Source organism: Vipera berus (genome assembly GCF_964194415.1).
Source record: "Vipera berus genome assembly, chromosome: 2".
Lineage (NCBI taxonomy): Eukaryota > Metazoa > Chordata > Lepidosauria > Squamata > Viperidae > Vipera > Vipera berus.
The window spans coordinates 16,010,284-16,033,654 of NC_138203.1; the positions used below are offsets into that span (position 1 = coordinate 16,010,284).

The window sequence follows — 23,371 nt, forward strand, 5'->3', positions numbered from 1 at the left end:
GGCTAGGACTGGGGAGAGCCAGATTCAAACTTAGGCCCGGCCATGGAAAATCAATGTATGAGTCTGCTTTAGGCACTGGCTAACTCACAGGGTGGTTCTTGTGGAGAATATTGATTAGAGGACTGGAGGCTAAAACATATGAAGAACAGTTGCAGGATTTGGGTATGCCTAGTTTAGTGAAGAGAAGGACTAGGGGTGACATGATAGCAGTGTTCCAATATCTCAGGGGCTGCCACAAACAAGAGGGAGTCAACCTATACCCCAAAGCACCTGAAGGCAGGACAAGAAGCAATGGATGGAAACTAATTAAGGAGAGAACAAACATAGGGGGGGGAAGAGACAAACGTCTTGACAGTGAGAACTATCAGTGGAACAGCTTGCCTCCAGATGTTGTGGGTGCTCCATCACTGCAGGCTTTTAAGAAGAGAGTGGACAGCTATTTGTCTACAATGATATAGGGTCTCCTCCTTGGGCAGGGGATTCCGTCCAACTCTATTATTCTGTTAATCGGGGTCTTCTCAACCCTAGCCCAATGCTCTTAACCCTACATTGTCCACTTTGCCTGAAGATGTTTATCACTTCTCTAATCCACCTCAGAAATTCAAAGGACATTGTAAGACTAGAAGCATATTCACCTGTCCAGTATAATATGTATATTTCCATATTATCAGGAAAGAGCTCACAGTTGAAATCTTAAGCTCCACTCCTACCAGCTTCATGAAGCCCACTTGGCAACAATATGGAAATGGTTTTTCCCATTTTCTTTCTCGGGGATGTTTTTCCAATTTCAGTCTACAATCTGCAGGGAAGGATTTCCTGGAGACTTCCATCTAAGGAGTAACCAGACTTATTTCTGCTCTGATTTTTTTTTTTGATCAGCTGAGTTTGCTAATTTATAGAGAGGAAAGATACGGATTTATTTTTAAATTATTACCATAGTTTAAAATAGAAATATCGCTCATCTCTGTGGGCTAGCTGTAATGGTGTACTGGCACATGCAGGTTGCCATTTGGTAATTGAGGGCCATTTTCCTAGGTTCCACCAGGTGTATTTCTTTCATTAATAGAAACCACAACGTTCTGCCTTCCTGCTCTGGTGGGCCAGGTAGACATATACCACACAATATCCACACTGTAAAATTTACAAGACAAGGTTCAATATACCTAAAAAGTACCAGGTTCAGAAAGGCAGGTTAAATATCTGGACAATGCTTGGCACTTTCAATTTTATCTAAATTGTTGGCAAACATTTATTTTAATTCTAGCTATCACAAAAGAAAAGACAAATGTGTTGAAAAATGATTTTGCATTAAGCTCCACATTAAGCCCCTTGGTCCATAGTCCTACTTTTCATGTGTATCATAATTCAGATCTTCCTTTTTCTATTCTTCTGCTCTGCATGACTTTAATCAAGGTTTCATGCATGTATTTTAACTCCACCCCATCAAGCTGCTTTCTTTCTATCTGAACTCAAATAATACCCATAGATGCACTTCTGTACCTACATTTTCTGCAAACACTGGTTGAGTTATATTGTAGGGAGTGGCATAGTTAATGCCTAACAGGGTTATTTTATTTTATTTTATTTAAAAAAACCACCTAGCAAACTATTTTGCAATTCTTTATGCTGCATATTAGATGTTCCGAGGAAAAAAGGAAGTATGACCTTGACTGTTTCCTCATAAAGATACTGAAAAAAGAAAATTAATTCAACTCTGCAAACTGTCTTACACACCCACCTACAACCAAATCCTCCTTTTCCATTAAACAATGACACCTTTGTAAAAGAACAAGCAGCTGGCCTGCAAATGGGCAGTCCTTTTTAATTTCTGAACAAAATTGCATACCTTTAGAATTGTATTATTTTTTCCTCCCACTGTTTCACATAACAGATTAAGACACTATGAAAAACTGAAACTTTTCTCCAGAAAAGTTAATTTGAGTCCTTCTTTCCCCAGAAAGGGAATGCTTGTGGAGTACAGGTAGTCCTTGACATATGACCACACTGAGCCCAAATTTTCCATTGATAAGCAAGATAGTTGTTGTGAGTTTTGCCCCATTTTACGATCATTCTTGCCATGGGGTATTAAGTGAATCATTGCAATTGTTAAGTTAATAACACACTTGTTAAGCGAATCTTGGTTCCCTACTGAGTTTGCTTGTCGGAAGATCGCGAAACCTGATCACATGATCCCAGCACACCACAACCGTTGACAAGCGTCCTGATTTTGATCATGTAACCATGGGGATGCTGCCATGGTTGTAGGAGTGAAAAACCATCATGAGTCACTTTTTTTCAGTGCCACTGTAACGTCTAATGGTCACTAAATGAATGATTTGTTAAATTGAGGACCACCTTTATGTAGTATGCCAGTGACTCTGGATTCAAATTCTTGATATCTCTCAGCAGGTTTAGCAAAGACCCCAGCCCAAAATCCAGGGGAGTTACTGCAGGATATGCAGTATCCAACTAGTACAGCAATGATATTAGATAATATAAAGCAAGTAAGAGCCTTGGTGCAGCAGTGGGCTAATGCCTCCTTAAGTAACACCAGCTGCCTGCAATTAGTGCAGGTTCGAGTCCCACCAGGCTCAAGGTTGACTCAGCCTTCCATCCTTCCGAGGTAGGTAAAATGAGGACCCAGATTGTTGGGGGCAATTAAGCTGACTTTGTAATAATGCCGCTTGGGGTGTGTGTGAAAGCCCTAATACATAGAATGAAGGCTACTGCTAAGCTTGTAAGCCGCCCTGAGTCTTCGGAGAAGGGCAAGATATAAATGGAATTAAAAAAAAAGTACCCATAATCTGAATAGTAATAATCCAAAATCAGTGTTTTCTCATCTTCTTAATTATTCAATATTATGGGAAAAGCTATTCTACAGCATAAGAGTAAGCTATCTATTGCAGGATCCAATCTGGGTCAGTCACCAAAGATTTAGTCTTCTGAGCTTTCAAACTCAGCTGCAGCCCATCCTCAGGGAACTTCTCTTTAGTAGACGGTCCGTAACTGGCATGAAATCCCTTGTATGAAAGGCATTTTGTTTTCTTGTAGGATACGTTAAGCAGCTTTTTTTTTAAAAAAAGAACTGCAGTAGTTTACTTTGTTTTTTAAAGAGGTGTAGCAAAAACGAAGATCCATTCTGTGTCTGAATAGCAAACTGTACACAGACCATAGAGCTCTAAATCTGGATCCAATAATCTCATTTACAATGATGTTTCTCTACATTCTCAACCTAACAAGATTAGACTGCAAACATCCATAAAAAGAGAAAACAAAACATTATGGTATTTATCGAAACAGACATGAATCCCACCATCTGGCCAGAACAACCAGCTTCTTCCTTCCTGAAGCTTTGCAATGACTTCAAATCTGTGCACAAATGAAGCATCCACACAAATGGCGAAACATAAATTACAAGCATTTGCTGATGGTTTGGTATTTATTTTAGAAGAACCTTTGGAGATGATTCCTAAACTACTGGGAAAGATAGAACAATATGGAGAAATGGCAGAACTGAAAATAAACAGAGAAAAAACCAAAGTAATAGTTAAAAACCTTACAGATAAACAAAAAAAAAAAACACACAAATGTCAGAAAAACAGAATTGCAGATAGCTAAAAAGGTTAAAGATCTGGGAATATATTTAACAGCAAGATGTTCAACGATAAAACCTACCCAAACCAGTGCCATAAAAAACAGAATAGAAACGCAAGTTAAGATAGGCAAGAAAATGGCAAGTGAGCACCTGTCCAGCCTAGACGAGTTCAAATCACCAGGACCAGATGGATTACACCCCAAGGTTCTCAAGGAACTGGCAGACGTGATCTCAGAACCACTGAATTATATCTTTCAAAGATCCTGGAGCACCGGGGAACTATCAGAGGACTGGAAAAGAGCTGATGTAGTTCCCATCTTTAAAAAAAAGGGGAAAAATGGATCCAGGAAACTACAGACCTATCAGCCTGACCTCAATACCTGGGAAGATTCTGGAAAAGATAATCAAACAACAAATCAGCGAACACCATGATGCAAACAAAGTCATCACTAAAAGGCAACATGGGTTTGTCAAAAACAGATCATGCCAGACAAATCTTATTGCATTCTTTGACCAAGTGACAAAACTAGTGGACCAGAGGAATGCTGTAGATATAATTTACTTGGACTTCAGTAAGGCATTTGATAAAGTAGATTACAACCTACTACTTGATAAGATAGAAAAATGTGGGTTAGATAGCATCACCACCAGATGGATTCGTAGCTGACTGACAGGCCGTACTCAGCGTGTGGTCCTCAATGGAACTGCATCTACATGGAAGGAAGTGTGTAGTGGGGTGCCCCAGAGTTCTGTTCTGGGCCCAGTGCTCTTCAACATCTTCATCAACGATTTGGATGAAGGGATAGATGGGGAACTCATCAAATTTGCAGATGACACCAAGCTGGCAGGAATAGCCAATACTCCAGAAGACAGGCTTAAGATACAGGAGGATCTGGACAGACTCGAACACTGGGCACTATCTAACAAAATGAAATTCAATTGTGAAAAAAGTAAGGTTCTACATTTAGGCAGGAAAAATCAAATGCACAGGTATAGTATAGGTGGTACCTTGCTCGATAGTAGTAACTGTGAGAGAGATCTCAGAGTCCTAGTGGACAATCACTTCAATATGAGCCAGCAGTGTGCTGCAGCTGCCAAAAAGGCCAACACAGTGCTAGGCTGCATTAACAGAGGGATAGAATCAAGATCATGTGAAGTACTAATACCACTTTACAATGCCTTGGTAAGGCCACACCTGGAATACTGCATCCAGTTTTGCTCACCACAATGTAAAAAAGATGTTGAGACTCTAGAAAGAGTACAGAGAAGAGCAACAAAGATGATTGGGGGACTGGAGGCTAAAACATATAAGGAAAGGTTGCTGGAATTGGATATGTCTAGTTTAATGAAAAGAACGATGAAGGGGGGACATGATAGCAGTGTTCCAATATCTCAGGGGCTGCCACAAAGAAGAGGGAGTCAAGCTATTCTCCAGAGCACCTGAAAGCAGAACAAGAAGCAATGGATGGAAACTAGTCAAGGAGAGAAGCAACCTAGAACTAAGCAGAAACTTCCTGACAGTTAGAACAACTAACCAATGGAACAACCTGCCTCCAGAAGTGGTGAATGCTCCAACACTGGAAGTTTTTAAGAAGAGACTGGCCAGCCATTTGTCTGAAATGGTATAGGGTTTCCTGCCTGAGCAGGGGGTTGGACTAGATGACCTCCAAGGTCCCTTCCAACTACTTCTACTTCTTCTTCTTCTTCTTCTTCTTCTTCTTCTTCTTCTTCTTCTTCTTCTTCTTCTTCTTCTTCTTCTTCTTCTTCTTCTTCTCCTTCTCCTTCTTATTATTATTATTATATTATATAATTACATAAAATTATTGAATCAAATAAAACTGGATCTGGGAAAATAGAAAAACTTGCAATTGTCAATATTAGGAAGAATTGCTACAGTGAAAATGAATATACTACCAAAAATCTTATTTTTATTTCAAACAATACCTATAAAACTTGATAAAAATTCTTTGAAGACTTAAATTCACTAATTTTGAAATTTATTTGGCAAGGAAAGAAAGCTAGAATAAAGATGAAAATGTTACAAGATGCCAAGAAAAATGGAGGATTTGGCCTATAGGAGTGGGTTTTATGTTATTAAGCATCTGTATTAACATGGGTAAAAGAATGGATAACTCTTAGAAATAAAAGGCTGTTATATCTGGAGGGGCATGATTTACAATTGGGGTGGCATGCTTTTTTATGGTACGGGAAAAATAAAGTTCATAAATATTTCCAAAATCATTATATAAGAAATGCAATATCAACAACTTGGGGAAAAATAAAATGTAAAATATTTTTGAAAAATTCAGGGTGGTTGTCAATAATGGAAGCATTTGTACACCTAAATTTAGTGAACTTTGAAAAAATCTGGACATATAGAAATATTCTAAATTCTGAAGGGAATTTAAAATCTAAACAAGAAATGGAAAATCAGGGTATCAACTTATCGTGGGCACACCTAAAACTGCAAGCTAGATATGATAAAGATGTTAAACTGTATGGATATTATAAGGAACAAACTGTGTTTGATAAGACATTGTTAACTTTGGATGAGAAACTAAGAAAATGTATAATTTTCTATTAACTTTGGAAATGGAAAGCAAACAAGTTAAAGAAACAATGATAAGATCGGCAAATTTTTTTGGATATAATATAGAATTAGAAAAATGGCAAAATTTATGAGAAAGAAATTACAAACTGACAATGTCAACTTCCTACAAAGAAAATTTATATAAAATGTTTTATAGATGGAACCTGCCACCAGAAAGATTAGCGAAAATATGTTTAAAATATGTCAGATAGATGTTGGAAATGTAAACATAAGTCAGGCACGTATTATCATCTTTGGTGAACAAGTGACAAAAGTAAAGAATTATTGGAAAAATATACATACCTGGCTAGAAGAGATGTTGGGAGAGCACGTACATTTTAAACCTGAACTTTTTTTACTAGGTATAATGCCAGAAAATGCCAAACAAAGCTTATATTTGACTTTGCATGTCACAACAGCGGCAAGAATTATATTTGTGTAATACTGGGAAAATGAAGAGATACTATCAGATGAAGAAATAAAAAAACACTACAATGCACAGAGATGGACAGATTGACTATGAGACTGAAAGAAAAAATAGAAATGGAATATTATCAAACTTGGGACTTATTTTATTGATGGCTAGAGGAAAGAATAAAGGATTACGGTAGGAATTAAATATGTATTAGCGAATGTAAACTCAGATAGCACGTTGGTTGAAAAATCATTACTGTTATGTATGGGAAAAAATAATAAAAACTTTTATATAAAAAAGAACCTCATTGATTTGTTGGGATATTATTAGAGTAGAAAATAAATAACTCATAGCAATTATATTTTTAAAATGCACAATGAATTATGCTGCTGTGCCTTTAAAAACATAATAAGGAGAAAAAGGTGGATTTTTTTCTATATTTATTATATTATTGTATTTCTATACTTTAACAAGGATGGTAACAGTTGCCTTCAGGTGCAACTATTGCTTTATATTCAACCATTCCATTTGGAAATTAAAATTAAATACTTCATTACACTGAAGCATGCTGCCTGGCTACAATTATGACAATTCAGAAGCAATACCAAGAGATTTTTCACTGACAAACAGCAAATTGATTTTGTACAGCTATAGATTTGTCTAGTTTCCTTTTAAAATCCTTTAAAATGATGTCCTGAAAGCTTCTGGAATTTTTCCTTGAAACTGGAAAAAAAATTGATTTTTAGGTTTTGCTGACTGGAATAATTTTGTTATTATAAAAATGGCTTGAAATATTGTGAAATATAAATCAAAAGGTTGAATTAGTATATTTTTGTATTTCACTGTACTGAAAAAAGTCAGAAGTCTCGTTTCTTTCCCTTTTTTGTTTCTCTTAATTTTTTAACTTTGGTTTTCTGTATTTGTATTTTGTAAACTTAATAAAAAAAATGATGTTCTTAAACTCAGCAGTCAATAGCCCACTCCAGAGTTTGATTATGCAAAATTACTTTTTTTTTGGGGGGGGAGAAATACTTAAATCAAAAATGAACCTCCCTGCATTTAGTTCCAACAGAGCATTTCAAATTATAACCTCTTGAAACAGGAAGAAAAGGCTTTTGTCTACTTTTTCCCTACAAGTGACCCTTCCTCTAAGCAACCCCTTCAGGATTAATTGGTTGGGAGGGAATGCTTCATCCGCACCTCCACCATATCCTGCAGATTACCCCTTCAATTTGCATAGATATAGTACAGATTAACTAACCACAATTTAAATAGGCTACAGCTCTGAACATCAAACACCAGAGGAGTCGGTGAAAAGGTAAGCAGTGAAAGTGTCTTCAGAGTTGAACAAAAGAGTGTTTGCTGAAGGTACAGCAACATTACACAATTACTCCTCCCAGAGTTCAAACATAAATAGCTGTTACACATCCTTTTAACACCTGTGGGTGTGTAGGAGCGATACAGTTTAAGGCATCCAAGCAAAGCCCATGGTGATAGAGAAGCTCTCTGAGGATGGATTACAGCACGAGTCCAAAAACTCAGAAGACTAACTCTCCGGTCCTGGTGACTGACCCAGATTGCATCCTGCACTCACATACTTCCAACTTTTTGTGATCTGATGCACTCAGTTTTCTAGGATTGTCTGTTAAATATTGCTTGAGTTCTTACAAACGTACGACAGTGTTTAGCCAACTTAGTGGTGGACAACTGTTTCATTCCACTTCCTAATTTTCTGATGTGGGTCATCATTGTCCTATTACTTTTACCTGTAGACATTTGGCATGGATACTTTATTTGAAGGATTGCACAACAAAATTAATATCAACATCAAATGGTGACATATATGGCTGATATATGTCACTTAACAGGTGACACATTTTTTTCTAACAGGAAACCCAAATAGCCGGACAAACTTGCTGCATTAAGTTTGCTTATGCTTCAGCTGTTCAGGAAGCTGTTCTCTTATGCAGAGAAAGGTCTTGCTGATAATTATTTTACATTTTGAAAATAATAGGACTAGAAGTAACAGAATGTATTTATTGTAATAGAGGAAATCTGAAAACAGAATGCAAACAAAAGAGCAAAGATCATACTGAGACACACAAAGCTATTAGGGAAATTTCAGAAAAATATATTCCAGTTTTCAGACTTTGCACTTCATAGACCTGCTGGCATCCTGGCACAAAGTTAATATGCTTTTGTTTCTTATCAAGTATTCCATAACATCTTTAGTTCAACAGGAAACAGGACAAAATAAATTTATAAAGCTAAACTTTATGCTAATATGAAAAAATGGAAAACGGAATTGGAAGTTATTCTTAATTCCCAGGCCACATGTTTGATTGATCAATTGATTGATCAATTATGTGCTATAAAATCAATGTCAACTCTTAGCGAACAATTTTTCTTTATAAAGATCTGATATATCATATTAAGATAGTACAAAGAAAATCAATTATCTGTAGGATAACTACTCCATAATGTCTATTATTGTTATTTTGTATTCTGTCCTGGATTGGATTGACCTATTTTGTTTACGTTTAATATTTCAATTTTTTTTTCTAGAACCTCAGTGTGGCCTTCATAGTATTTCCTTCATTTTATTCTTATCTATTTATTTTGCATATTTAAGAAATGCCCATGTCTCTCAAAGAGGGACTTTGGGTGGCGTACAATAAAATATTAAAACTTAAAAAACAGTGTATAAAATTTAAAGGAGGCAAGGAATGTTAAAAATTGAAAGGAAATGGGGGAGGACTTTTAGGGTGCTAACCAGCCCCACAGTTGCATGTTCCTCTGTGCACCCCAAGCAGAGCCATGTTTTTATGCCTTTAAGGAAAGCCTGGAAAGTGGGGGTACAGCTCACCTCTGGGGTCGGGAGAAGTGTTCCACAGGGCAGGGGGAACAGTGGAGAAGGCTCTCTTCCTAGACCCTCCTAGTCAGAATTTTTTAACTGATGGGGTCCACGATATACCTACCTTGCCTGAACGGGTTCTGTCGTAGCCCTATGGGACAGGATGAGTTGAAGGAATGTTTGTCCAAGTTACTTCCTTGGCTGAGTGAAATCTTGAATCTAGTTTTCCCTGGTCTAATAATATTTCAGACATCATACCACACTGCTTTTCATGGTGTGTCAGGGGTTGCTTAAATATTTACTCTGGCTTGTAACCAAGAAAGTTAACAAAGAAATTGTTTAATGGAGGCACAGAAAAGAGTTCCATTTTTGTTTTATACTAAAAAACATAACCAAAATTGGGACTTCCCCCGAGCAGTAGGACTGACATTTGAACCGGTAGCTAATTTTTTGTTGCTCGGGCCCAGAATGGACTTCTGGAAGCGGCACACAGAGAACCGGTTGTTCACCTATTTGAATCTCACCACTGCCCTCACTCACTGAGAATTGGACCCAAGAGTTACAAGACGATTCCATCCACTAGTTACAAGGCAACTTCCCACTACTCAAATGATCAGTATGATAAGCAAAACTGCTGGATTCCTGCAGCTAGCAGGAATGAATAGCAATAAATGAAGCAACTGAATCTCTGACAGTGAGTGGTTTGGTAAAGACTGGATGACTGGATGCCTATTGCTAATTTGGTCTGCATGTATGTAAAAATACATGAATTGACTTTCACTCAACAATCAGTACAGGCGGTCCTCGACTTACAACAGTTTATTTAGTGACCATTCTAAGTTACAACGGCAATGAACAAAAAGGACTTATGACCATTTTTTACGCTTACAACCATTGCAGCATCCCCATGGGCATGTGATCAAAATTTGGACGCTTGGCAACTGACTCATATTTATGACAGTTGCAATGTCCCCAGGTCACACGATCTGCTTTTGTGACCTTTGGTCAGTCAAAGTCAATGGAGAAGCCAGATCCATTTAACAGCCATGTTACTAACATAACAACTGCACTGATTCACTTAACAACTGTGGCAAGAAAGGTCATAAAATGGGGAAAACTCACTTAACAAAATTTTCACCTAGCAACATAAAGTTTGGGCTCAATTGTGGTCATAAGTTGAGGACTACATGTACATGACTACTCTTTCTCAAAAGTTACTTTTGTTCTTGTACTGCAGAAGAAAATCATTCTGACTTTTTGCTTGGAGCTAACAAGATCCCTGATCTACCTGTCTCTTTAGATTTTTTTTTTTAAGAGAAAATAAAAATGTGGAAAAGTAGCAAAGTAAAACATAGCCTCAAGCTTAACTTTTATTTCCAACAAAGCTCTGAGGACCCAGAAATATCCTTAGAAAACAGAATGGTATTACTTGTTTTCTTATATACGGTTGTTTTGTGATTGAGTACAATCAATCATTTGTGAGGTTATGAAACCAATAACATGGTCACCCATTCAAAAAAATTGGGGGATTCCTGATTAATTCAATGCAATGGATTAATAGGTTTGCAAAGCCGTATCAATAATAATATACAATCACAACAGCACTTTTGGATTTAGTTCTGATTGTATGCTAAGTCCTAGGACAAAAGATCTGAAATTGCTTTGCATAAGTAGAGGACATGCCCAGCTAGGTATTGTATTAGATTAGCCTTCTTCAGCCTCAGGTCGAATTAAGACAGCTATGGGGATAACATGTATTGATGTTCATTCTGTACATCATAAGGAAATCAGATTGGAAAAGACTAAATTTGGGGGTTAAGTTTATGATTGCTTTTTTTGAAATTCACAAGCCATTTTATGCATAAAACAAGTAAACACAAAATGATGGGGGCGGGAAGTTAAACTAAACATATAGAAGTGTTATTCCTGGGCCAAAGCACTGTAATTTTGCCACTTTTTCATCTAAAGTTGAAACAAATTGAGTCCTTTGGATCCCTTGTAGTAGTTAAAATTAATCCAACTCTTTGAATGTATCCAGAAAATCTTTCAATTTCCCATCTGGTTAATTTGGTTTGTGAATAAATCAATTTTCCCACAATAGGCCAAATGCCAAAATAATTAAACAGGCTGAGACAGCCCAATGCACAAGGTCACTAAACACAACCATGCATCCAGGCAGAGAAAAATACACACAGTTAAATCAGTCAAATTTAGCAGTGGCTGATCTGTTTTCATCTAAGTTTACCTGATCTGATTTTAAATGATCTAGTTAAGCATGTGCAAATTTGACCCTTATGCTCTAGTTTCAAAAAGTCTGCACAGTCCCTATCCAGAAAGACTATGTACTTAATCCATGTCAAGTAGGAATTTTTTACAGTTGCAAGAAAAAGTATGTGAACCCTTTGGGATTACGTGGAGTTTTGCATGAATTGGCCATAAAATGCGCTCTAAACGTCATGTAAGTCACAACAATAGAAAAATGCAGTCTGCTTAAAATAATACTACACAAACATTAGCTGTTGTCATGTTTTAATTGAACATAAGATGGAAACATTCACAGTGCAGGGTGGAAAAAGTATGTGAACCCCTAGCCTAATGACTTCTCCAAGAGCTAATTGGAGCCAGGAGTGAGCCAACCTTGACTCCAACCAGTGTGATGATATTGGATGTGTTGCTGACAGCTGTTCTGCCCTTTAAAAACACATACCTGTTTTGGGTTTACTGGTCTCAAGAAGCACTGTCTGATGTGAACCATGCCTCGCAGAAAAGAGCTCTCAGAAGACCTACGATCAAGAATTGTTGACTTGCATGAAGCTGGAAAGGGTTACAAAAGTATCTCCAAAAGCCTTGATGTCCACGGTAAGACAGACTGTCTACAAATGGAGAAAGTTTAGCACTCTTGCTACTCTCCCTAGGCGTGGTCGTCCTGTAAAAATGACTGCAAGAGCACAGCGCATAATGCTTAATGAGGTAAAGAAGAATCCTAGAGTGTCAGCTAAAGACCTACAGAAATCTCTGGCACATGTTAACATTTTTGTTGACACATCTACAATAAGGAAAACATTAAACAAGAATGGAATACATGGGAGGACACCACAGAGAAAGCCATTGCTGTCCAAAAAAATATTGCAGCACGTTTGAAGTTTGCAAAAGAGCACCTGGATGTTCCACAGCACTAATGGCAAAATATACTGTGGACAGATGAAACCAAAATTGAGTTGTTTGGGAAAAACACACAACACTATGTGTGGAGAAAAAAAGGCACAGCACACCAACATCAAAATCTCATCCCCACTGTAAAACATGGCGGAGGGAGCATCATGGTTTGGGGCTGCTTTGCTGCCTCAGGGCCTGGACGGATTGTTGTCATTGATGGGAAAATGAATTCCAGAGTTTATCAGGACATTTTGCAGGAAAATGTACGACCATCTGTCCGCTAACTGAAGCTCCGCAGAGGATGGGTGATGCAACAGGACAATGACCCAAAGCATACAAGTAATTCAACAAAACAATGGCTTCAACAGAACAGAATACGCCTTCTGGAGTGGCCCAGTCAGAGTCCTGACCTCAACCCGATTGAAATGCTGTGGCATGACCTTAAGAGAGCGATTCACACCAGACATCCCAAGAATATTGCTACATTGAAACAGTTTTGTGCAGAGGAGTGGTCCAAAATTACTCCAGATCGTTGTGCAGGTCTGATCTGCAACTACAGGAAACGTTTGGTTGAGGTTATTGCTGCCAAAGGAGGGTCAACCAGTTATTAAGTCCAAAGGTTCACATACTTTTTCCACCCTGCACTGTGAATGTTTCCATCTTATGTTCAATTAAAACATGACAACAGCTAATGTTTGTGTAGTATTATTTTACAGACTGTGTTTTTCTATTGTTGTGACTTACATGACATTTAGAGCGCATTTGATGGCCAATTCATGCAAAACTCCACGTAATCCCAAAGGGTTCCCATACTTTTTCTTGCAACTGTATATGAAAGCACCATATGAAGAACTCTGAAGTCAGCTCCAAGAATTTAGCACCTGGTCAAGCAAACTCAAGTCAAAAAGTCAGTCTTCCCCAGTATGTTGGAATATATTTCTATTTAAAATATATAATCTACAGATATAACTGAAGATTTATGCAAATTGTATGCAGATGGAAGTTGTGCATACTTCAGACATGATAGGGAAGACGGCTGTGATTCGGATTATTTGGGAAAGTGAACACAGCACCTCTTTAAAGCAACCCAGTTTTATGAATTTAAGAAAAAAAAGATTTGGCTGCTTTAAGGAGATGGCAACCCTCAATCCTAGACTCAAAGATTATGAAGCAAAGATCCAGCCATCAAGTTCATTAAAGCAGTGAAGTAGTGATGAGCACCAGACCACAGATAATTTCCAGACTGAAGAAATACAATATATTTGCTCTCCTGTATCTCAGATACTGAAATACTGATCTACTTGTTCTCTCTTCAGATATTGAACTTCATCCATCCATCCACTCATCCATCCATCCTCAGACAAGAATGTACTACTTGTGATGGAACAAAGTCCAGGAAATTTTAAGACTCAGAAATCTGGCCTGGATTTATTCAAGCACTGAAAGCATTATGACTATGGGGATCAGAAGGTCGGCAGTTTGGCGGGTCGAATCCCGAGTGCCGCATAATAGAGTGAGCGCCTGTTACTCGTCCCAGCTTCTGCCAACCTAGCAGTTCGAAAGCACGCAAAAATGCAAGTAGAAAAATAGGGACCACTACCGTGGGAAGATAATAGCGTTCCATGCGCCTTTGGCATCTAGTCATGCTGGCCACATGACCACGGAGACGTCCTCAGACAAACGCTGGCTCTTCGGCTTTGAAACGGAGATGAGCACCGGCCCCTAGAGTCAGAAATGACTAGCACGCATGTGCGGGGAAACCTTTACCTTTTATCTGAATTTTGACAACAGGTCTTGCCATACCCTCAGTCTTGCTAGAAGACTGAAACCTTGTGCCTTGAACTTTGGACAAGATCTTAATCATGTTCTTGCCTACTGATTGCTCTATTTCCTGCTGTTGTTTTTTTTAATGGCACTTTTTACCATTTGATTCTTATCTTTATCTTATCTCTTAGTTGTGAGACCTATTAGAATAGTTCCTATAACTAATTTTGCTTCAAAATGAAAAGGACTTTAATCCCTAGCATTTATTACCTGCTGTGGCTATGTTCGGTCGAGCTGCTAAAATGTCATGGAAACTTCTTAACTTCATTATCTCTGTGGCATATTGTTCTTTAATTCTCTTTCCCCCCCCTGCGCCCGCCATATAAACCAATTCCTGCATGGTTTTTATACAACATGGAGTATCCCTAGCATTTACACAATGCCAAGAAACGATAAACACGCGCACACATGCACACTCTGCAAATTATTGTTATGCAGAAGCAAAAAGAAAAGGATATCTCATTTTTAAAAGCTTATAGATAAATATAACAGCTCCAATTATTTACCAGCAACACTTGACATGGAGAAGAAGCTCCAAACCTGCTCAGTGGCCTCTAACAGCATTTCAAAAAATGAACTCTTCTCTTCATAAAGCCTTGTAATTCCAGTGTGAAGTATACACAACATTGTCTTGATCTAGGTTGCTCATTTCAGAAACTGGGAATGTTGTGGTGTTCAATGCTTTACATTCTATGTTTCTGTGGTCTATTTTTCCATGTGTTGTACAACACATGAGTCCACCTGGCAGTCCAAAGCTGCATTTCAACTTCTTTGCAAGTTGGCATGCCATATAACAGGGGTCTTCAAACTTGGCCCTTTTATGACTTGTAGACTTCAACTCCCAGAATTCCTCAGCCAGGCATGCTGCCTGAGGAATTCTGGGATTTGAAGTCCACAAGTCATAAAAGGGCCAAGTTTGAAGACCCCTGCCATATAATAAGGGGAAAACTGAGAAGTGGGAAAACAGGGTGCATTGGATTATTTGTCTTAATTGCTGAAAACACTGCCCAAGTATGAAGGAATAACTTCAGCTACAGTTATCATGGCTTTTCTCCAAACAACAACAACAAAAAAGTGGGAATGCGTAACACACCTCATTCACATCAATAGATCAAAACGAGATTCATTATGATCTTTTGTCAGACTGGACTCCTCATCAGAAATACTCTAAGCTAACACAGTTATACGTTCGAGATGCAACTAGGTTTACCTTCTCTCTTTATTCATGTTGTTACCCGAGAAACTACCACAAAATTTCCTGGAGATAATGAGTTAACCCAACGAGTGTACAACAGTTTGGGTATACAGTACTCAAAAGTAAAGGGGGGGGGAAGTGTTTCTAAAGTATTTTAAACTCCTCATTCTTGGTTCTTCATACTGTGCCTTCAGATGGAGAGATCACATGCTCAGGACTGCAGAAAGCTTGAAAATCTAGTCTGTGACTATTTAAAAGACATACAAACTCTTTTTCAGCTTAGTTTAGTGGTGCTGACTGCTTATAAAAGTATTTGGCCAGAGAGCAAGAAGATGAGGCCAAGAGGTCTGTTGAATGACGGGATTAAAGAAACACACTATTCTCTATTACTGTTAAGTGGATTAAATATTTTCAGTTTTGAGATTATGCTATGTAACATCTACTTTTATGCTATGGGCACTCCCAACAGCATCTCAAAAATATTTAAAAATGACAACCTCTTCAACAAGACAACTTGAATAGCAAAGCAATGTGAGCTTCTTACATACCTGATAATATTCACTCTGTCTAGAAATGAGGCACACCTAATTTAACTTCGGCAAGCATACATCCTGTCAGTTAAATTTATAGCTGTTTATTAAGGCTTTCATATAGGAACTTGGTACCTTCTGACTACATTTGGCAACAAGGAATGTTGATTTTAGATTCTGATTCTATTCAGTCAGAATATAAAACTTGACAAAGACACAGACAGAAAAGAGAAGGCAACCAGTTCAAACCTGTTTAATCCTCCTATTTTTCTTTACTATATTAAATGTTCTTCCACATACTAATATAACATTTACTTATTTAAAATAAGTTAGGACCTGTCCTTCCAATTATGTTTGCAAGAATTTGAAATGTAACAGCTTAAAACAAAGCATTATAGATGAAAATCAACATCAAATCTCATACCTCTACCATTAGTCGAATCTCACGCTGTTTCTGAAGCCACAATCCAGAAAAATAAAATCTCTGCCGTTGGATGCCCAAATAATAAAAGCTATTAAACTATTAAGCTTACCTCCGTGAAGAACGTATGGCCGGGCAGCTGCCCAGCCTCCAACTAAAACAATACTGCCAATTACTACACACTATTTGTCTTTTTCTAATATCCACCACGTGCCAAGGTAGTTAGAAGAACAAGCCTTCAGACTCATGTGTCAGAGACACATAAATCTTGTGTTATTGTTGTTCTGGTACTAGTATGAGTATGGGAAGTTAAGTGACAACAACTCATTCTGTTCAGTGTCCTATAAATCACAGGCAGTAATGTCTCTGTGATTTTAAAACAATTCCTGACATAATGATTTTTAAAACATGGACCATGTCACCAGTATCTTAGATAACTGTTTGCTGAGAACCAAACTCTTTCTCTACAGGGGCACCAAATATATTCATAGTCAACCTTCCAAGATGGTAGTTTAGCCAATTTAACTCCAGCCAAATTGCTAGATATCCAACAGCAAGTATATTCAGTTTCATTTCAGAGAATATCTGAATTATTATGGTGGGACTCATTCTGCTCAGTTCTGTTATGTAAATAAGCTATTAATAAATGCAACCTTATTATAAAATGAAAGAACACATAAATGCCAATGTTGGATTTATGATAACTACACAGATATGTGCATACTGATCTCTTTCTACTGTTAACTTGTAGCTCTTTTAGTGACATTCTAGAAATCTCTTTGATCCCACCCATCTAATGTATCCATTGTCTTCCCCTACTTCCCTCAGTATTAAAGCGCATAATCATTCTTTTAGTTATTTAGCTGTTACCAAGCACATGCATAACATATTGAGTTTCTTCTTCCTGTTTATACAGCAATTTAGATTCAAAGAAAAAAGGTGATTCAGAAGGTACCTGAGTGTGTCTTTAGCTCCTTTTATTATCTTGTTAAATCAAAAGCATCTTTTCTAGAAATGGTGCATGACCCCAAGAAGAATCATAGTTTCTTCGAAGAATTGTCAATAGGCTTTAAGGTAAAGGTAAAGGTAAAGGTTCCCCCGCACATGCGTGCTAGTCATCTCCAACTCTAGGGGCCGGTGCTCATCTCCGTTTCAAAGCCGAAGAGCCAGCGCTTGTCCGAGGACGTCTCCGTGGTCATGTGGCCGGCATGACTAGATGCCAAAGGCACACGGAACGCTGTTACCTTCCCACCGTACTGGTCCCTATTATTCTACTTACATTTTTACGTGCTTTCAAACTGCTAGGTTGGCAGAAGCTGGGATGAGTAACAGGCGCTCACTCTGTTACACGGCACTTGGGATTCGACCCGCCAAACTGCCGATCTTCTGATCGACAAGCTCAGCGTCCTAACCCACTGAGCCACCGCGTCCCTTTCAATAGGCTTTATGTTCTTTAAATAACTTCTTTGAATCTTAATCACTGTACAGATTTACTGAGAATATAAAATCTGCCCTGCTGGACTGGACTCCTGGCTCATTTAGGCCAGCCATCAGTCTCACAGTGGACAGCTAACTGCACAAGGATGCCCAGTCATCTGCCATGAAATAATCTATATCATCACCCCAAGAGAATATTTAAGTCTTTATTTTGTTGTGTATTGATTCAGCGTTTGTTCTTGATTCCATGGAACTTTCAGAGATCATCTGCAAATCTGTAACAGTAAAGGCTCCTTATTTTTTCTGGTACTGGAATTTAGTAATTCAATTGCCACAACTGTATATTATAGTATAACTGCTGAAAAGATCAGTGCTTCTGTATTGCCTTAGGAGCATCCATTTCCTTTTATGATTTTTTGTAAACTGGTAAATTTTCTTCCACCCTGGGATTAATGCCTTTATTACTTTTTAACATGCTTTTTGTCTTTTATTCTTCAGCCCAAGGAAACAAAATTACAGTATCTGCTCTTTTAATTTCTTCACCAGTAATTCTAAGTTCACAGCAATAGATAAGAAAAATAATATCCAAATACAGCATAAAGACCTTCAGCATAGAATAAAAGCAAACACAACCATAATAGCTTCAAAAGATGCTGTGAAATCTCTAACAGGCCATGAAATCTGAACCTTACATCTATACAGCTAGCTTTCCAATGTTTCCAATAGAGAAATATTTTTTCTATTATGCTTTCCTCCTTTTATGTTCCTTGCAACTGGAATGCTGACATTTCCACATAGACTTCTGCATGCATCATTATTAGAATTCTGCAATTACCTCTAACACTGTAGATATAGAGCAGGGGTCTTCAAACTTGGCCCTTTTATGACTTGTGGACTTCAACTCCCAGAATTCCTCAGCCAGCTATAGCTATAGAATTCTGGGAGTTGAAGTCCACAAGTCATAAAAGGGCCCAGTTTGAAGACCCCTTATATAGAGCAAGAGTGAGGAAGGGACCCGTAATTTAACCAAACCAACCAAGAATCTTGAGACACCTTAAACAAGAGTATATTTAGTACAAGTAATCCTCAACTTATGACCACAACAGAGCCCAACATTTCTGTTGCTAACTGAAACATTTGTTAAGTGAATTTTGTCCCATTTTACAACCTTTCTTGCCACAGATGTTAACTGAATCACTGCAGTTGTTCATTTAGTAACAGGGTTGTTAAGTGAATCTAGCTTCCCCATTGACTTTGCTTGTCAGATGGTTGCAAAAGGATGTGACCTCAGGACACTGCAACCGTCATAACTATGAGTCAGTTGCCAAGCATCTGAATTTTGATCATGTGACCATGGGGTTGCTGCAAGGGTTGCAAGTGTGAAAAAATGTTCATAGGTCATTTTTTTCAGTGCTGTTGTAATTTTAAAAGGTCACTAAATGTGCTGTAAGTTGTAAGTTGAGGACTGTTTATACCACATAAACATCCATGAAAGTTTATGAGATACTAAACTGAGGCAGCACTGAGGAAGCGAGGAGAAAATTTGACGTCCCTTCACATGTTTGTCTTCCAATGTGATGAAGGCTGCCTGCAATTAGTGCAGGTTCGCATCCCACCAGGCTCAAGGTTGACTCAGCCTTCCATCCTTCCGAGGTAGGTAAAATGAGGACCCAGATTGTTGGGGGTAATTAAGCTGACTTTGTAATAATGCCGCTTGGGGTGTGTGTGAAAGCCCTAATAAGCAGGCATATACATAGAATGAAGGCTACTGCTAAGCTTGTAAGCCGCCCTGAGTCTTCGGAGAAGGGCGGGATATAAATGGAATTAAAATAAAAAAATAAAAATTTGCCAGCAATATGCCTTCTGGTTTCTCAATAGGATAAATGGGACAAACTTTGCAAAAAAAAAGAATTAACGAACACAGATTTTACAATAGGCCTCAAAACAGGGGCAAAGTAGCATTATAGCATTTCAATCTCCCTGGCTACTCTTATTGCAGATTTCAAGTTGACCATTTTGGTAAAACTGAAACTTTTGGTAAAGTTTTGGTAAAAATGAAACAGCATGACTGAGTGGGGGGAAAAAAACTCACATACATCAAGAGATCTCAATAAACAGAATAGGTTTTTAACATATTACAATTGTTAATTTGTAGCAATGGGTTTTTAACACATTACAAGTGTTAACTGATAAAGTACCTGTAATCTGTTTCACATCTGCATATTTAACCTGCTTCCCTTTCTTTCCTCCACCTTATCCCAATTCAAATCCACATCACTTTATCCAGTCTATGCATGTGGTGAAACGAACTCTGGCTCACGAAAGCATATGAGTTTTAATAAAAGTCCTTAGACAGAAAAGGTGCAACAGATAGCTCCTGAATTTAAGTCACTAAAGTGTTCTGAAAGATAGTAGGGTGAGGGTGGGTCTGAGGGAGATTTGGCCAGAGAATTCAAGGAAATGGGGGGAAAAAATAAGACAATCAATGCAAATACTGTATACATGCCATTACAGAAACTTTTCAAAAGGCTATGTTGAATTCAAAAATTTTATGGCAAGCTATAAAAGCCACAGGTCTAACAGAACAGCAGACAAAACTTGCTGTACTGTCCAACAGCAGTTATCTCTTCTGCAAAATTCCTCCCTGCTGTGTAATAAAAACATTCCATCTATGTCCCTATAATTATACTGCACACTTTTCTCAAAACACTAAGAATACATCTTCTGTTATATAATGTTCAACAATCATATCTTGCTTCGAAGGATTCGCTGGACAGATACATTCATGGGGGAGGAGGCTCAATAAAAGCAGAATATAGCTCATTATTTGAAATGTGTCACAGAAAGTGTGTCTAGAAAATGTGAATGCTGTTCACTGCTAGAGAATGAATGTTTGCTTTTTTAAAAAAGGCCCTGAGCAATTTGAATTGTCATGAGTATCACGTGGAAACAGATGTGGTTGCTTTTGGGTAAAAGCCAGGTTATTTGACATATAGGGCTTGAGCACTTAGAACTGAATGTACATTTATGCCCTGTATATTAAATTGTTGTAAACTGTCCCTTACATCTGAAATTCAGAACATCTGGGAATGAATGAGAAGGAAGTAGATGTTTCAAATCCATGCATGCCCTTTGAAAACGCTACATTCAGACTGTCCCAAAGGGCTATAAATCCTTCCATTCCCCACCATCCAGTCATAGCTGAAGAAGTTTCTTGGATGAGAAGCGAAACGTCTTCAAAAAAACAACGAGAAGAAACTCCAGTTACCTCCTGAAAAAAGCTCCTTTGGGAAATCATGACCTGGACAAGAATCTCCATAGACTGTGCCTTTTTCCAAAGACAACTGAACTTCCTTTGTTTTTCCTTGAAGATGTTTCGCTTCTCTGAAGAACCAATGAAGCTTCCTGGATGAGAAATGAAACATCGTCAAGGGAAAACAAAGGTGCCTTTTGAAAAAGCCCCTTTGGGACAACCATGACCTGGATGGCTGAGAATCTCCATGGGCTGCATTCAGCAGAAGTGATGATGCAAGTTCAGAAACTCAGGTGCAGCCAAGTGCCAGGAACAATGAATGCAAGCATACACATGAAGGTAGTCCATTCAAAGAAGCAGCCTCAACCCCTATTTATAATACATTTAGAGCAGTCATAAATATTTACAGATCTTTAATACGACGGACCCTGCAACATGGGACTTTCCATTAAATGTGTATCATTTCTTTTTACTTTGTCCTTCCCTCTTTCAAGGTGAACATAGTCAAATGAGGGCAGGGCTCTTAACTTGTGACCGCTGGAGAAAAAGCACTCCCCACTATGTCTTTTCTCAGACTTGTTTGATTAAGTTACGCCTGGCAAATTTTCCTCTCCTTCACAAGTGTGCGAAGTACAGGTACTCTGTTACCCTTTTAAAGTTGTGCTCACATCATGCAACACACAGAAAGTCAAAGCAGAAGCATTATCATTCATCAGGTTTACACATTTATTTTATCAACGCAAACTTAAATGTCGCTCCAGCAGGGTTCTGACCAGCTTATCAGAATATAAAAGTAAAAGAGAAAAAAATATATAACCTGAAGCCTCCTAAATTCTAATAATAATAAGTTTTTTAAGTCACTAAAACAAAAAGGGGAAAAAAATCTAATAGCACCTATCAAGCCTGCTGGGAGGGGACTTAATATAGCATCAAAAAATATATATTATTTTTTTTGATGGTGCAGTTAATGAAACTATCTCCTTTATGACTGGAATGTAGACGAGCTGTGGATCCAGATTTGCCAACCTTGTAAATTCTTACAGAATAAAAGAGGGGGATTTTACAGTCTACTTATTATGAAGCATTTAAAATTAGAAAGATACTAAAGAGATATAGCTTTGACTTCACTCTGATAGATGTAATATGAAAAGGGAAGGGAAAGCAAGGTAGATATAGACTTTTTGAAAATAGTAGGACAAAAGGTGTCAAACTCAATTTCATTGAGGGCCGCATCAGCATTGCAGTTGCCCTTGGCGGGGCAGCTGGGTGTGGCCAGGGTGGGCGTGGTCTACTGGGTGGGTGTGGCCAGCTCTACATCATTCGCATCAATGGTGCCAATGGGGGCCTGGGCAGGAGTGGGACAGATCTGAGGGTCTCTGGCAGAAGAAGATGGGACCGGGGCAAGTGCCAAGGCATGGTCCACTGGAGGAGCCTCACTGTTCCTCTCAGGCCTTGGGGGGTGGGTTGGACGGTGGCGTGGAGGTCAAATGACCAGCCCAGCTCCATTTCCCCAAGGTGGCGCCCAGCTGCACTTACTTCCTCCTCAAGGCTGCTGCTGCTCTGCTTGTTCTCCTTAGCCAGGTTGCTCATGATGGGTATGAGGGCAAAGTCAAGAGGGAGGCCCACTCCCTCTCCATATGAGGACACCTGGCTTTGTATCCAAAGCTTCCTTAGCAATAGGATCGGAGACCCCCCAGAATAGGCCAGGAGGAGGGGGCAAGGGGAAGGTGAAAGGGCAGCAGGGCAGGACTAAGGCAGGACTTCCCTCAAACCCTCCCTCTCCTTCCTTCCTTCCTTCCTTCCTTCCTTCCTTCCTTCCTTCCTTCCTTCCTTCCTTCCTTCCAAGAACAGAGTGGTAGGAAAATATTTGAGATGAGGGAGGGAGAAAAATAGGCAAGAAACGCAGCTGGGGAAGTGTCAACCTTCGTGAGGAATGAAGAAATGCACCATCACCTGGAAGTGGCCAGCACATGGCCCTCGCCTACTTCACATATCCGGCTTGGTGGGCTCTGGGGGAGGGGATGCCATGAGCAGCATGAGAGTCGATGTTACCTGCACAATGCTGCCCAGCCCCCAGCCTGCCCGGTTTTGGCAGGCAGTG

At 38.7% G+C, this 23,371-nt stretch overlaps 1 protein-coding gene across 2 annotated transcripts in view; it reads right to left on the reverse strand.

The window, feature by feature from the left end:
• ATP8B1 (ATPase phospholipid transporting 8B1) overlaps nt 1-23,371 on the reverse strand; it is a 92,193-nt gene that overhangs the window by 52,634 nt on the left and 16,188 nt on the right. The window contains exon 1 of one of the 2 annotated variants that reach the window (XM_081317018.1): nt 14,645-14,793. The exons of the other annotated variant lie outside the window; for it this stretch is intronic. Within the exon in view, the coding sequence (XP_081173144.1) occupies nt 14,645-14,774 (130 nt within the window). The 5' untranslated portion in view covers nt 14,775-14,793. Of the gene's footprint in view, nt 1-14,644; nt 14,794-23,371 lie in introns of those variants that run through there. 2 annotated transcript variants of the gene reach the window in all.